Source organism: Notolabrus celidotus, chromosome 18 (genome assembly GCF_009762535.1).
Source record: "Notolabrus celidotus isolate fNotCel1 chromosome 18, fNotCel1.pri, whole genome shotgun sequence".
Taxonomy (NCBI): domain Eukaryota; kingdom Metazoa; phylum Chordata; class Actinopteri; order Labriformes; family Labridae; genus Notolabrus; species Notolabrus celidotus.
Window position 1 is genome coordinate 22,549,823 of NC_048289.1, and position 16,294 is coordinate 22,566,116.

General features: G+C 40.1%; 1 protein-coding gene across 1 annotated transcript in view; it reads left to right on the forward strand.

The window, feature by feature from the left end:
• The window catches only part of dock1 (dedicator of cytokinesis 1), a 303,695-nt gene that overhangs the window by 185,011 nt on the left and 102,390 nt on the right, over positions 1-16,294 (forward strand). The window contains exon 28 of the mRNA XM_034707590.1: positions 14,188-14,289. Within this exon, the coding sequence (XP_034563481.1) occupies positions 14,188-14,289 (102 nt within the window). The remainder of the gene's footprint in view (positions 1-14,187; positions 14,290-16,294) is intronic.

Sequence of the window (16,294 nt, forward strand, 5' to 3'; positions counted from 1 at the left end):
GAGCCCCAAATCATAGCAAAAGTTATCTAATGGCACTTCACAAAAAGAGCAAGTCTAGACCCTGCTCTTATATCACTTACAGAGATCCAACATTAATCCACCATAGGAAAAACATTGTTAAACACTTGGCACCAGTTGTAAGAAAAATATTCTTTTGGGGTGCTGTTAGCGTGGTGACTAGGGCATGCGTCCCATGCTCAGAGACTGTGATCCCCATCGCAGCAGTCGCTGGTCTGACTCCCTGCCTTTGTCGTTTGCATGTCTTCACCCCACTCTCTGGTCCCCACATTTCCTGTCTCTTTTTGGTTGTCCTATCCAATAAAAGGCGAAAATGCCATGACTGGATTTGCATGGAGACAAAGAGTTTGAGACAAAGTCCGTTTTTGAAACTGCCTACTATACTAGCAGTACGTACTGATTTGGCCAAAATTCAGTATGTAGTACGTAGAATGTGAAAAAGAGCAAAATATACAGTATGCCAAAACTCCCCGGATGTTTACTGATTTGGGAAAATTTCACAGTATGCATCGGACTAGTCTACCTCGAGTACTGTTTCCCACAATGCACAGCGCTTGTTCCGTTTCTTAATTTTTGTCTTATTTTTGGATTGGGGAAATCCATTTTTAGGTGCTGTGAAAACTAGACAATTCCATATAATCCACTTCTTAACTTTTTAAATCATCAGTGGATGCTAAAGAAGCAGTTTTGTCTATCAGCTCGGCCGTTGTTTACTCCCGCCCTCCGAAACCAGAAATCCAGTGACGTCTGGCTCAGCATACAGCAGAACAGATCCAACAGAACAGTCATACTGCATACTAAATTCAAACGCAATATGTAGTAGGCAGTACCTACTGCCTACTACAATAAATATATATTTTCTGTAGGACTTACTGAACGTCATTAATTATTCTGCTTGTTAGTGAGAGCTTTTTAGACTCTGGTCCAGACTACAGTCCTGAGCAAAGCACCTCATCAGGTCAGAGGGGACAGGCCCGAGGACGAGCGAGAGGGGCAGTAAATAGAGTCAGGGGAAGTAGAGGCAGGAGACAGGGACTCGGAGGAGTGCATGCAGGGGAAATGTATGCGCAGGAGGAGGGCAGAACGGCTGGATGGGATTTGATTGGTTTAAAATTTGGGGAGCCAAAAAACGGTGATTGGTTAGTGTTTTCCCAGGTTTACTCCGGCTGTGGATAGCATTTTTTTAGGAACACATCATGTAATGATTGCCATCAGGACATAAAGATAATTTTAACCAGTATGACAAAAAGTGTATCTAAATCTGATTACCAACCCCAGCTTTAATGTAGCAGTTGAAATCTCTGGAGACGATTCACAAGAATTTGACAATACACGAAACCTGCATTAAACAAGATTTTAGGGGGGAAGGAGGTGTCTGAACTACAGCTATTTTCAACATTTTTAAATGCATTTTATGTTTCTAACTCAACATTTTTCAGATTTGACATCTTTTAATAAAGTTGAAAAACAGATTTATGTGCTTTCAATGAGACAGATCTTCCTTTGGACAAAGGATTCTGGGAAAGAATTACCTAAACATGATGCTGTCTTGCTCACTGCAAAATATGATCCAATATAGTAGGACATCCTGGTATTCCTGGCATACTTTACATCAAAAAACATGTAATCAGATATTGTAGTTATTTCCTGGTATACTTAATAGTATATAAATATGGCTATTCGAATACGCCTTGAATTTCCCTTGTTTTCTAATGTCTTAATTTGTTTTCATTTAAAAATAAACCCAATAACTGGATTGTCCCAATTTACTGGAATTTAACATGATAAATTATCTATCTATCTTGTGAAATATTCAAAAACGACTCTTACGGATACCATGAGTATGCTGCTATCATTTTTAGTACCCTCACTGTTGCCACTCCAGTCTGTCCTCTGGGATAGTGAGTGCATTCATCCACACAGAGAACATTAGAGTGTGGTGCATGGAGACACATTACTAGACAGGGAAGAGAGCTGTCAATTTATTGTAGCTTAGATCTCTCTGCAATCGTGATATAGAGAGAAAGTTTTCTGTGTGTGTGTGTATGTGAGTGCCTGTGTGTGTGTATTTCATCTGACAGCCTGATATGATGTGTCTACCGTGCAGCAGCGTTGCCCCAGCAAGTCTCAGAGTGAGAATCTGAAATTGTGCCTAGCAGATACGTCAGCGAGAGTCTGTCCCCATCTGCTGCAGTCTTTTGGTCTTTTCATCAAACGTGTGTACAAAGCAGAGCCGCAGAGTCTGTCCAAAAAAAGCATCGAGAGGATGAGACAGGTTAAAACAAAAGTGAAGCTTGGCACAGGAATAGCGTCATGTCAGCTTTATATGGGGGAAATTTGATCAAAATTTTAAAAGGTTTAAAATCCATGGAAATGAGAGACTACAAAAAATGTATCATGTCTGGATAAAGTAGATGGAAATAAATCATTGGGATGCCTGCAGGAGAATACATGTGCATTGCTAGTCATATGAGTAGAATAGTAAAAAATGTTAAGGGTTGAAATAGGTGGATATATAAGGGATAATGAACGGTTAGCTGGTAGTTATGATTCTATTTACTTTACTACTTTAATTTAATTTTAAAGGTGGACTAGATCCCTCTGCTTCGCGTCGTGCTCTTATCCACCTTTAAAAGTAGAGGTCAAAGTCACAGCTTTTAACCCTGCTGTTATCATCCCCACCGCTCATGATTGAAGTTTGTTTATAGCGATCAGTAGTTGCTCCGCTCGTTGCTAGGAATACTGGACAGGTTAGCAGGCTAATGCTTAGCCAGCCACATTAGCATGCTAACCGTAACTAGCGATTTAGCCACATTGTTTTGATGTCAACATAAGCTAACGGTTTTACGTCACCTTGCGGTCTATGGTGTCAACAAGTAGAAGCAAAATATGCCGGAACTCTTTTCGGCAGATTGATTTGACATGACTTGTGATCAGTTTGCCTCTGGTGTTGCTCATATTAGTGAAAGTTAACAACCAATGTTAAGGGGTTGTCAAGGAGGTTTTGACCAATCAGAATTAGGGTTGCAAAATTCTGTGAATTTTCAAAGTTGGAAACTTTCCATGGGAATTAACGGGAATTTATGGGTATAAAAGGGAATAAACCAGGAATTTACTAAATTGAAGATTGGCTTTTAATAGGTAACTTAAATATAGTTGGGGAAAATATATTATAGCATAATCCTGACTAAAACAACCAGATTTCATGTAAGTACAGTTGAATATCTATGCTAATCCTCAATCAGGGCAATTGAGACCACGCCCCCTACATGCACTGTGCATTCCTCCATCACATGCACAGATGATTTTTATTTTAGATGGATGTCTGCTTATAACAAAACAAATATTTATGCTTTGATATGATACCTTTTCATTAAGTAACCCTCAATTCCCATAAATTCCCATAAATCCCATTTATTCCCATTAATTCCCATAAATCCCATGGAAAGTTTCAAATTTGGAATTATTTAACATGGAAATGTACCAGAAACTTTCTGGAAATTTTCTACCCCTTTGCAACCCTAATCAAAATCAAGCATCTTACCAAACTGGAAGATCAGTAAGAAAGCCGGTTAATAAAATACAGTATGATAACCGGGCATCTGAACTACAACAATAGTTTTATGCCTTTAATCAAACAGCTAGTGTATCCACATTTTATACTCTTATGGGTTAAAGCAGGGTATCTGCAGTTTGTTTTGAGCAGATTTTTTATCCCCATATCCACCTTTTTTCTTTTTTTTTTACAGAAATGTCAGAAAGGTCTGAATTGGGGTTCTGCTTCAGGCCAGGTGACCACCAAAACAGCAAATTCAAAGTGTGAACTGCCTCCAGCCACTATATTTTAAGCTGGTTTTGACCTTTGATAATGACTGGTCTGTGTTATGTGGACAGAGTGTTATGGCTTCAAGACATGACAATGCAATACTGACCCATAAAAAAAACTCCCCGTCATGCTCCAGTCCATCCACACAATCTGCCACATTCACCAGGCAATGGTCAGAAAAATCTATTTTCTTTTCAGCGGTGTGTACTTGGCATTGGGCACCCAGACTTTTCTTTGAAAGAAATGTCCTTGGTTCAATGGGGTTTCCTGTATAAATTAAGGTGTCTGTTCAGGGAAGTATTGTGCTTTGATGTGTTAGAGTGTGAAAGTGCTTCCTGAAGCCTGTCTAAGTTGGATTGCTGTCCCAGTGAATGGCATAACAGGTCACTTTCATGGCCGGCTGCCCAGGTCCTCCATGGTTATTATTTATCCTTATGTATTCTGAAGTGTTTATTTGGACGTCACAATGTATTACCCCTTATGCTGCTGAAGACAGAAAATGAAGTGTGAATGTTTTCAGCTGGCTGCGAACACGTCCTCCCCTCACTTCCGTTGGCTGACCCGCCTGCCTGCCACCTTGTTGGCCTGATGTCGGAGCCAAGTGGGCTCGCTGTTGAGTCCTGCAGCAGCAGCCAAGTACCTCACATGTGTCAGCTCTGCCTTCTTCTGACAGGCTTGTGTGAAAAGTGCTCAAGTGTTGCTGCCGTTCCGGTGTCTTTGTTTTTTCCTGGCATTGTTGGTGCATGTGTGTGTGTGTGATAGCAGTGCGTGAAGTAAAAGGAGAATTTAGGCTTTAGGAAGTGAAGCAATAAGACATAAACTGTATAATAGTTCGAAACAACTGAATTTAGTCATTATTACTCCCAAAAAAAGCAACAACCATCTGGTGCTCAGACCAAAAAGCTAATATTTTCCTCTCTTGATGTGTTGGCAAAATTAACGCCATTATTCCTTGGTTCATTGCAATGATGAAAACTAACTAAAGTGTTCCAGTATAGCTAGGTATCGCCTGTTCATCTCTTAACAGTAAGTCTCAGTTTCACTGTAAAAAGTAATGCACCCAGAGGCCGCGCGCTGACTGACTAACTGAATGTGAATTTCTAGAGATCAAATTGCAATTGACATATTCAAAGTTTTCCGAGAAGCAAATTCGTGATGCATAATTCTAGAAAGAAGCATGCTTCGTCAGGTCTGTCCTCCAAGTCCTAGTTTCACCTTAAAAGTCACACAATGGTTCCTCTCAGGCTGACTAACTGAAGATGATTTTCTTGAGGTAGGATCGCAATTAGCAGGTTGAGTTTGCTACTACGAAAATAAACATGCTTGGTCTGTCCTCTAAGTCTCAGTTTCACTGCAAGGAGTAGGTAAAAGAGGCTGGACTAAGGCTGGCTGACTGAAAGTGATTTTCTTGAGATCAAATTGCAATTAACAGCTGAAAGTTTGCTGAAATACAAGATCATAGTGCAGATTTCTGGAAAGTAGCATGCTTCTACAGGTCTGCCCACTAAGTCTCAGCTTCACTGTAAATAGTAGTTCACTCAGAGGCTGCACTAAGGCTGACTAACTGATGGTGATTTTCTTGAGGTCAAATTGCAATTAACAGGTTGAAAGTTTTCTGAAAAACAAGATCATGATTTGGACTACTGAAAGAAACATGGTTTGTCTGGTATGTCCTCTAAGTCTTAGTTTCGCTGTAAATAGTCACACAAAGGCTACTCTGGTTGACGAATTGAAAGGGATTTTCTAGAGATAAAATTGCAATCAACAGGTTGAAAGTTTTCTGAAAAACAAGATCATGATGCAGATTTCTAGAAATATGCATGCTTCTTTAAGTGTGAGTACCAAGTCTCAGTTTCACTGTAAAAATTCACACAAAGGCTGCACTCCAGCTGATGAACTGAAAGTGTTTGTCTTAAGATTAAATTGCAATTGAAGAGATGTTTTATGCAAGATCAAATTCACCCAGCTGTGTTTTACAATACAGCAGCAAAAGAAGAAGAATCTTTGGACGATCCAAGGTGGTTGATTGACAGCTATTTCAAGCTCTCCCGTCTCTTGTTTTTTTTCCTATCTACACTATTTCACCTCTTAATTTGAATTCTCCTTGTACAAATCACCTCAGTGGAATTTCTTGAATCTCAGCTCTTACAATAGTATAAGCTCTGCCTGAGTGACGCGGCAAAGTGAGGAGAATACAAATTGAGATCTAATTGTGTGCCGCAGTTGCCCCCTTCCAGCTAAGCCCCTCATCCTATATTCAATGCTTCTTCTTTTTTCCCCCTGGAGATTTTTGTCTGCACACTTAAACTCTGTGTAACTTCAGTGTGGATCTATTGTGCACGCATAGAAGAAGTGTCTTCATCCGGCTCACTGGCCATGGGGAGGTTTTCCCTCTGCTTATGTGGTTTTTGGTCATAATGAGCCAGCAAATATATATTTCATCAGCCTTGAAGCTAATAGAAAGAAGTAAGGGAGGAATTTAAGTCCCTATTGGTCATCACCCTCTTCTTCCTCCCCCCTTTTTCTTTTCTCATTTCTTTCTTCTTCCGTTTTCTCTCCTCCAGAGACAGTTTGAGGCTTGGTGTGCATCCCTCCAGAGACCGCCACGCCATCTCCCCATCCGCTTAATTAAAGCCTCAGAACAATGCTGTGTTTATAAGGCGACCCCTTCACTACAAGAGCAAACATCAATTCCGGCTTCTCTGCTGTCAGGCGCTAAAGTGAGATGAATTATCAAAGAGATGTGAGCAAGAGAGCGGCGTATGATGGATCTGGCCCTGCCCTCTAATCACCGCTTTTTCATTTCCGATAAGATTCTGCTTCATTTGCGCTCCAACAGAAGATGGATATGTAGGCTATGTTCCGGAAATCTTCAGCATCTGGACACTGTGATGGATATCGACTGTAAAGTTTTAGTAGATGGTTGTTTGGCTTGGAGATATGTCTCCAGATGGACAGCTCAATTGTTGTTCATTAAATGATTGACTTCAGGATGCAACTTGAGAGTTTTCGACTTGTAAACAATCAAACGGCTCTGTCTTACTTTTCTTGCAGTCCTCGTCTTCGGGGTCATGAGCTTTGCCTCAAGTAGCTGACTTTTTTTTTATTTGTTCTTTATTTATTCACTGATTTCTACTTGACAAACACCGGATAGGGCACTCAGAAAAAAGTGCTTGAAAATTGAAGTTTCACACACTTATCATTTTGTATCATCACTGACAAGTGTGGGTGTTTTATGTCTGCAATTTATGTGTCTGCTATCTCAGTGGGGGGAAAGCAAAGAGGAATTGGATTATAAGACTTTTGGCAAACCGTGTACCGTACTGAAAAGTACTGCAATGTACATTATTTTTTACTAGCAGTGGAAAGGATGTTGTGTTTTGAACACTTTCTTTGAACATACAGCAATGATTGGATTCGCTAAGGTCTTTGAGTGGCTCTAGACTTTAGCTAAGTTGCTTAAAGCTGCTTTTTCACCATAGGAACTTTTACCAGGGGCTTGGAACTTTATAAAGTATTCAGTACCACAGGGACCAGGATTTAATTAATGTCTATATTTTAACTCCCAAAGGGTTCATGTGAAGGGATTAGTACCTTCCAAGAGTATTGGGAGTTTGGGAGTTGCACCCTGTAAATGTTTTCTGTCATGTTGAAATATCTGAAGCCGTTTTTTAATGGCATCTAGTGTCTCTTGTCTTGTTTTTAATCTTCTGCCACTTAGAGGAGATACAGTGAAAATTTCAGAACTCTCTTTGGATGTTAGTGGAAAAGCAGACAAAAAGCAATTGGAGGAACCTTTCAATTTCTGTCTTTATTTGGATCCCTATTAGCCATGGTCAAGGTAGCAAATGCTCTCACTGGGGGGAACACATGCAAACTTCACAATAAAATTTACAATATAAAAAACAAAAACACAGAAATAAGAAACAGCAGCAATACACAAAAAGAGGACAGTAGAAATGCTCTGTTAACAGTAATGAACCTATTAAAAATCTAATCATAGTTCCCACATTCAGGGGCAGATCCCGCCTTTTTGACTGGGGTGGCCCATCTGGGGAACTGACTCATGCAGAAGTGGCCAAACTTTTACAACAATCTGTCTCATCACTATCACCTCTCTCTCTCTTCATCTCCATCTATCCCTCTTTCCAACCCCAACTCAGTCGAGGCAGATTGCTGTCTAACATGAGTCTGGTTCTGCTCGAGGTTTCTGCCTGTTAAAAGGAAGTTTTCCCAGTAACTTGATAAATACTGCAAAGTGCTCTACTCATGGTGGATTAAGATGAGATAAGACATAGAGTCCTGTCTTGACATTGGGTCTTTGTTAATATTGTTACATTAATAATTTAACATAGAGTATGGTCCTGCTATGTTTGTAAAAGCGTATTGAGTAAACGTTTGTTGTGATTTGGTGCGATACAATGATTGATTGATTGATTGATTGATTGATTGAGTGAGTGAGTGAGTGAGTGAGTGAGTGAGTGAGTGAGTGAGTGAGTGAGTGAGTGAGTGAGTGAGTGAGTGAGTGAGTGAGTGAGTGAGTGAGTGATTGATTGATTGATTGATTGATTGATTGATTGATTGATTGATTGATTGATTGATTGAGTGATTGAGTAATTGAGTGATTGATTGATTGACATAACACTGAAAAACATTTTTCACAGTCATATCAACTTTAACAACTAACAGTGAATGGTGCATATATCATTTATTTTCCTGTGTTTAATTTTTCTTAACCTTAATAAGTAACAGCTTGGCAAAATAAATAACACAACAAAAGGTATAAAAGTAAATAGGAAAAGTGTCACAATTTAAAGAAAAAACAAAATAAAACTGTATTTTATAGAAACCCAAAGAGAACTACTATCAGCCTGTAGTATCAGAGTCCAAATGGTTGATATGAATGTAAGTCCCACCTCTGATGAAGCAAATAGCCAATTAAAACATTTTGAAGAGGGGCGAAGCCACCCCGGAACAGCACTCTGGACATGCCCCTGTCTGCCCATGTTATTTTAATTCAGTTAGTAGAGGGCTGCTTAAAATAATGTATAACATGTTTAAAAGGTTAAATACAAGGAAAGAGCTTGGTACTTTTGGTGGAAATGTGGTTTTATTTCTTTAGGGATTGTGTGTCACATTTACGCCAAGCACAAGGAAACTTTTATATTTGGTATAATCAAAATCAATTCAGCAACGCTCAAACAAAACACAACATGCATTCAAAATTGAAAAATAAATAGTTATGTGAAGGTTTCTTAACCTCTCTGTTCCCCCACCAGTTTCCTTTTTTGATTTGTTTTTATTTATTTATTTATTTTTCTTCATTCTTGTTAGGTAAGGAGGTAACAGATTATTTTAAGGCTCTCCCTCTTGGACTGCAACCACACTCAGAGACTCCTCAGAGAGTAACACCTTAATCACACACACTTCAACCAGAATAAGGAAAGTGGAGTGAGGGAACCCTTCTTTTTGGCCTGATTTATTCAATTTCCTTTCCATTTTTTGCTTTTCCTGGAAAACAATTAAATGAATAAGCATGTCGTCATGGTAACAGTGCCAGACTTATATTCCAGAGATATAAAAGAGAGGTGAACCGTGATAGGACCACTTGACCTTTGGACTTCCTCTGGTTCAGGACTCACTCACTGCACGACAGCGTGGGCCATCACACGCTGCGGCTCTGCACCCTTCAACTCAGAGTGGGAGATCTGAACTTTTCCCGTTTACAGTCATGCCTTGCGTTTCCAATTCTCGCGTTCCTCCTTAACAGCTGCTGTGGCATGTGTTCCTGTTCCACATGTAGCTCTTAATCGCTGCACAGGCAAAGATATGAATCCCTCGCTCTGGGAGGGAATCCTCTGTCTGTCTTCAAGTCTGAAACCAAAACCAAAGAGGGATCAAGGAAGCTAGATCCCTTTACCTCTATTTAATTTGCCATCAGGATTTGCCAGCTCACGCTACCGCCTCTGGCTACAATTACATTTGTTTGGAGCTTAAGATTCATTCATGAGCAACACATTACAGCAATAGCAACATTGGCGTATGCATGCCCATGCTGTTGGCAGCCTTGATTGAACATTGGGAGTGAGCTTAAGGGGCTTATGCTACTGTAAGAGGCACTGGAGCCTTATGGCAAGTCCCACACCGAAGCTTACAGCATGTAAAGTTTGCTATGAAGGCTCTTTATCTTGAGGATTCATTCACAGCTGAAGAGATACAAAGAATGAACGAACTCGGGATACCCTCCAGCTGATCTGGTCTCTCTCTAGTCTGCGCGGTGAAGGAAGTGCAGATGACTTCTTAAGACTGCTGCCTGCTTTGAAGCTTCTTTTTATTAATAAAGTGACTGCCCAGTGGGAGGGGAATTGCACGCCCTTATGCCAATTACACTTGAGGATCTGGGAAATAAGAGTTTTAATGAAGAAAGACGAGTTCAACAACCTCTCTCTGAATAATCCTTCTTTTACCAGTGAACTATAACTCTTCTTCTACTAACCTCCCTTAAACCAGATGCTTGTAATCAAGTATCTCCATCCTTTGTTCCCTAGTTAAAAGAGTAAGACCATGTCCCTTTAAACACCTTACACACACTTGTCTTTTTGGTTCTTTCTAATCAGGCTCCAACAAAGTTTGCCGTCAGTGTGTAATGCTAAGGAACTGAGGCTGGGGCGGCAGTATCTTTCCATATGGATTTGGCTTGGAAACTGGAGGGTTGCCGGTTCGAGTCCCAGTATGGACAAAGTTTGGCAAGTGGACTGGTGGCTGGAGAGGTGCTAGTTAAATTGCCTGGGCACTGCTGAGGTGCCTTTGAGCAAGGCACAGGACCCCCAACTCCTCTTCTTCTTCTTCTTCTTCTTCTTCTTCTTCTTCTTCTTCTTCTTCTTCTTCTTCTTCTTCTTCTTCTTCTTCTTCTTCTTCTTCTTCTTCTTCTTCTTCTTCTTCTTCTTCTTCTTCTTCTTCTTCTTCTTCTTCTTCTTCTTCTTCTTCTTCTTCTTCTTCTTCTTCTTCTTCTTCTTCTTCTTCTTCTTCTCTTCTTCTTCTTCTTTCTTCTTCTTCTTCTTCTTCTTCTTCTTCTTCTTCTTCTTCTTCTTCTTCTTCTTCTTCTTCTTCTTCTTCTTCTTCTTCTTCTTCTTCTTCTTCTTCTTCTTCTTCTTCTTCTTCTTCCTGGGGCTTACATGCCCTCACAGATGAAAGAGTCTTCATTTAACATGAGTCACACTGGTTTCTGTGAAGCATTACGGAGAGGGAAGGGAAGCTGTCATCAGTGCGACGACGTGTTGTAAGAAAGAAGAGGGGTGTGACACATGAATAAAAGATATTTGAATTAGTGATTGTTTGGTGTTTTTTGCATGATATTGTTGGTGTTAGCAATCACAGCTCCACATAATTATGACGATGATTAACCTTTCTTTAAAAAACAAACTGCACCAGCAAAAAGTAGACGTCAGAGAAAAACTGTGTAGTGGAGGTTCAGGTGAGGTAAGAGTGAATGTGAGTGTGCAGCGTCACGTCAGCTCTGCTCTGCTTTGGTGGGTCAATCCTAATTACAAATCAAGGAGAGGTTCTCCAGCGAAACAGAGTGCAGTGTGCGGATTAACCACCGTGAAGCAGCTGAGTTATATCAGGGCTGCACTAACAGCATCCGGACTTAAAGGAGGTAGTCCCCGGCTGGAGTACAGTCCCAATCTAAGCCGTGTTATGGAATGATACTCGCTTGTGGAAAACTGCTCACAATCATGTTAACTCAGATGCAACAAACAGACGCCATTGATTCAAGATTGGGAAGAAAATCTGTTCATCAGTCTCTCATAGGTCATTCCTTATGTTATCTTTCATAAAAGATGTATGCTCTGAGTTGTGGAAAAGGTCAGCATCATCCCTGAAATGATGCTCGACTCCAGTAGTTGTTGGATTGGAGGTAGACAGACACCCTTAATGCTCACACATCTAAATTCTTATCAGACCCAAGACTCATTCATCAGGATATGCTCCCATGCATTCTGTGACAAAGCAGTTTTAATTACTTTCTCTTATCTTCTGATACATTTTCCTTTGATTAGCTGGTTGAGGTAAAACTGTCTGGGAGGATTCAGATGATCAGCCTGTGTGCTCTCATTCCTGACAAGTATTTTATGCAAATGATTACTTGTTGTTGAGAGTTATTCCTAATTTGCATTTCATCTTGTTTGTTTTATAAGAGCTTAAAGCTTACACCTATATCATCATGTTTTTGTCATCATTGTTTTTCAATAATTGTGTTGATACTGATACCAATATTTAAAAAGCCACCTATACTGCTTAAATTGCAAGATTAGGTATATGATATTCACCAAATAACACACTATATTGATCTGATTATATCACAGCTACCTCTAGTAATTACCCTTTTAAAAATCGAGACAACAAACAGTAGTTTGCTAGCAGAGGATGCAACGGTAGACAAAGCTAGCAAAAATATTAGCAACCAGTTTTTTCCAATCTCAACTTTTAAGATTGTAGTCTTTATTTTTGTTAAGATAATAAAATCTCAAAAAAAAAAATTGCAACCTCTAGTCATAAATTTGATGCAGAAGTGTTAAAAACTGCAGTTCCTCAAGTGTCCAATTGAGGCTGGCTGCAGAAACACAGGAAACCACATACACACACATTCAAAGAAGCAGTCAAACATGTTTTCAGCCTGTTTCAAGAACGGATTTGGCACACAGGACCCAAAAGCACGACTCTTTTCAGGTTGACAACAAAGGATCTTTAATAAAGTAGTAAATAAAACAAGACAACAATAAATTCACAGCTGAGCTGGAAAACGTCCACAAAGTAGCAAAAGGAAAAACTTGGAACTCAACCAGAAGGGAAAAACAAAGAAACAGGCTTGGCTTTGGAGATTCCGTATAGGCACATTCATGACTGACGAGAAAAGACGATCTGACACAGGACAGGGGAAGATGCAGACTTTTAAATAGGAGGTAATGGGGCACAGGTGGAAACAATGAGGGGCGGAGATGACAATCACAGGGAGAACATCAGGACAGGAAGTAAAGTTGCCTGAAATGAGAGGAGAGACATGACTTCAAAATAAAAGCGGACATGACAAACATGAAAGACAAGACTGAAGTAAGGAGACATGACAGGATTAGGTTTGAAAAGCTAATTTATCTATCAGGACTCACTGTACTGGAGTGAATTTTTTAATAACTTAGGTTGGGTCAGCATTGCAATATGGCAACCGCCAACCATAGGCTTCAATGCACTGCATCAGAAACAGATGGGTGACATCACGGAGACTACGTCCATCTATTATACACTCTATGGTAAAACAGTTTTCATGTGGAAATAAATGAGTTTCACTGTCACTCTGTGCCATAACAAGCAGCCATAAACTAAACCACTAGTTGCATTATTAGTATTATCTTGTTTCCAGTTGATTAGCTAGAGAAAGATAGTAATAAACTGTAAGATCCACACAATAAGTCACACCAGTATAGAGGCAGTCTCTTTTTGGGGGCTCCATGAATCGAAAAAAAAGTTAAAACTGTGTTCCTGACTTCCATTACATTCAGCAATGTGCAGTTTCAAAGCAGAAGTGTAGCCACTGCCTGTGACCAATTCACCAATTTGCCCCCCTGGCTGGTCACTTGTCTTAAACTGAAGAGTTTTAGGCATTAAAAATAACCATAAAGAAATAGTCCATAGTCATGGTGATGGTCTTGTTAGCTTTTACAGCTCATAAAGAGGCATCATTATTAATTTCAGTCTGTTTCATAACCAGACAAAAAAAACCTTACAGGAGCTTTAATTCTTTTCATCCCATGAATTTGAGCCAATAGTAGGATAAACTCCAGTCATGCAAGTTCTTAAGAAGGGCTTGTCTGAGCTCCATATCACTACATTTGAAGTTGTTCTCCCACTTCTTTGCTCTTCTTTGTCTCATCCTTTGTCCACACTCATCACTGGAATGTCAATTTACAGGCAGCGCAAATCCCTCTCCATCCTGCCCTCCACATGTCTTCTTCCCCTTATCTGCCCTCCTTAGCACATGTACAGCCTGCCAACCAGAGCCAGGATAGCGCTCTGCAAAGTAAAGACAGCACTTCAGGGACCTCACAGACATTATAATCAGTGGAGACAAAGAGCTGGGGAGTGCAGGGCAGTAGGTTAATGAGATCAGCCACTGAGAGAGGGCGCCTGGCTTTCCAAACCTGGGAGGCCGGGCCTTGCTTCAGCACTCAGATCCAATCAACTCAGCTAGTCAGTATCCATCAAAATCACAGGCACAGAGTCACTCCATCCTCATCCTTCAATTTGAACCTGATTGTGTATTGAATCCATTTATTTTTCTTCTCCAGGGGAGCTTCGTGGCCAGCATGACCGCCACGCTCAGGCAGATGGAGGACTATCATTACGCTCATCTGATCAACACCTTTGGCAAGATAAGGAGTGATGTGGTGGTGAGTACACCTTATCAGTATGTCCTCTGGATCAGATACTCCAGGCTACATTTTCATGTAATAACTTAAAACGCAGGCCCATATTTTAGTCTGATCCTGCACTTTTATTAGGAGAAATCAAAAGTTAGATCAGATCTGCTCAGAGAACTTTCAAACTCCACATTAAGGTATAAAATTGAAGTTATTTTAGTGTACACTCTACTCTTCATGATAGTAACTCCTCAGGGAGGCAGATCACTCGCTGCAGCCAACAAGTTGTGGAGGAGGGATAAATCTCATTGATGTTATGGATTTTAGCTCTGAATAATTCGCCCCTCAGAGCGATTTTTCTTTAGTATCTCCTGCCAGATTAGCATTATGTTACTCTCTCTGTCAAGTAAGAAAATCCCACTGTTTGCTTTTTACCCCAGCAAACAGCTTTTGAGCTGCTTAGGACAGGAAGGAATCTGATTTAGATTACAGGTAAAGCTTTATAATCTTAAATAGGCAGAGATTATGGCTTCACTTGCAGCACATAGAGCTTTTTAATAAGTAATAAATGAATGAAAGCCCTGTCAGGTTTAGCAGGATTACTTCTTATTTATGCAAGTTGTTCAGTTAAGGACACAACTTTGCCCACATATTTTTTTTTCCTTATTGAGACATTAATTACATTTTCCAGGTGAGAAATCAATATTTAATATCTGACCTTCATGATAGTCCACCAGGCTTGTTTCAGCCCTCCTGTCTCGTTCTCACAGCCGGACAAACAATCATTGTGATGAAGCTGGAGTTTTCCACAGATTTATTGTTCCCAAAGCTGGCATGAGCTATATTCACATTTCAGAACTGGCTGCAGCCCAATGGACTTTGTTTTTCACAGCACACGCCACCCCAAAACCCAAGGATTCATCCAGGAATGAAACATCCATAGCTAGAAATAGATTCAGAAATAACAAAGTATGTATAATGAAAGAAGAAAGGCCGTAATTTTTAAATTGGAGGTGGTTGAAGACTTTGTGCTCATTCAAGGCTGTGAAGTTTAAAAGGTACATGCTGAGCTGTCTCTGCAGTGGGAAAAAAAGCAATTATGTTTGAAAGTTTTGCTTCATGACCATGAAATAAAAACAATGAAGCTTTTCCTTTCACTCTAAAGAAACAATATAAACATCAACCAGAATCCACCCTTATTGGCTGGGCTGAAGTGTTAGTGTGGTAAAGAAAACACGTTATGCCCAGTTGCCTCTCTTATTTTCAAGTTTCTGGAAATATGTTTAAAGCACTTTTGGCTCACTTCATAGACTGTATATATAATGGTCAGTGTCGCTCCGCCTTTTCCCATTGTACGGTTTTGAAGCCAGAATGTCCTGTTCCAGAGCGCAGACATCTTGTACATTTTCTGCAGCCAGAGTCTGCGCAGTAAGGCATTTGTGTGTTTCCACAGTAACAAGCTCCACCCTACAGCATACCGTCCCGAGGTCCTACGGAGTCTCTCTCTGTGGCAGCTGTCAATCAAAGCAAACCCGGATGTAAAACCCCGTTTTTTAACCTCTAATAACTAACGTAAAAGAAACTTTTCAGAAAAAAGAGGCCTTGAAGACAAAACAGTCAAATAATAACTACATATCGCCACAGCATATGGATGTGAGAAACATTCGTATGACATGTACTTACTTTTTTAAAGTTTGACCTTGCCCCATTCAAATGAATGGGGGAGACAGAGTTTTTGACCTATACTGCAGTCAGCCACTAGGGGGAGCAGTTTTTGTGGCAGCCTCACTTCAAACTGAGCGAGATGACGTCCATTTTATATACAGTGAATGGTTAACATACAATGTTTTATTTAAGTGATTTTGAGCCCATGCCATGGTTTCCACTACAGAGTCATGTCTGTTTTAATGCAGTGACACTCTGACCATATAAGGAAGTCCATGCTCAAATGTCGCCTCTGTTATTTTCAAGTTTATTTTCAAGATATGGGAGTATGTTTGAATCACCAATGTGTTCACAGACAGCTGTTTTTTGG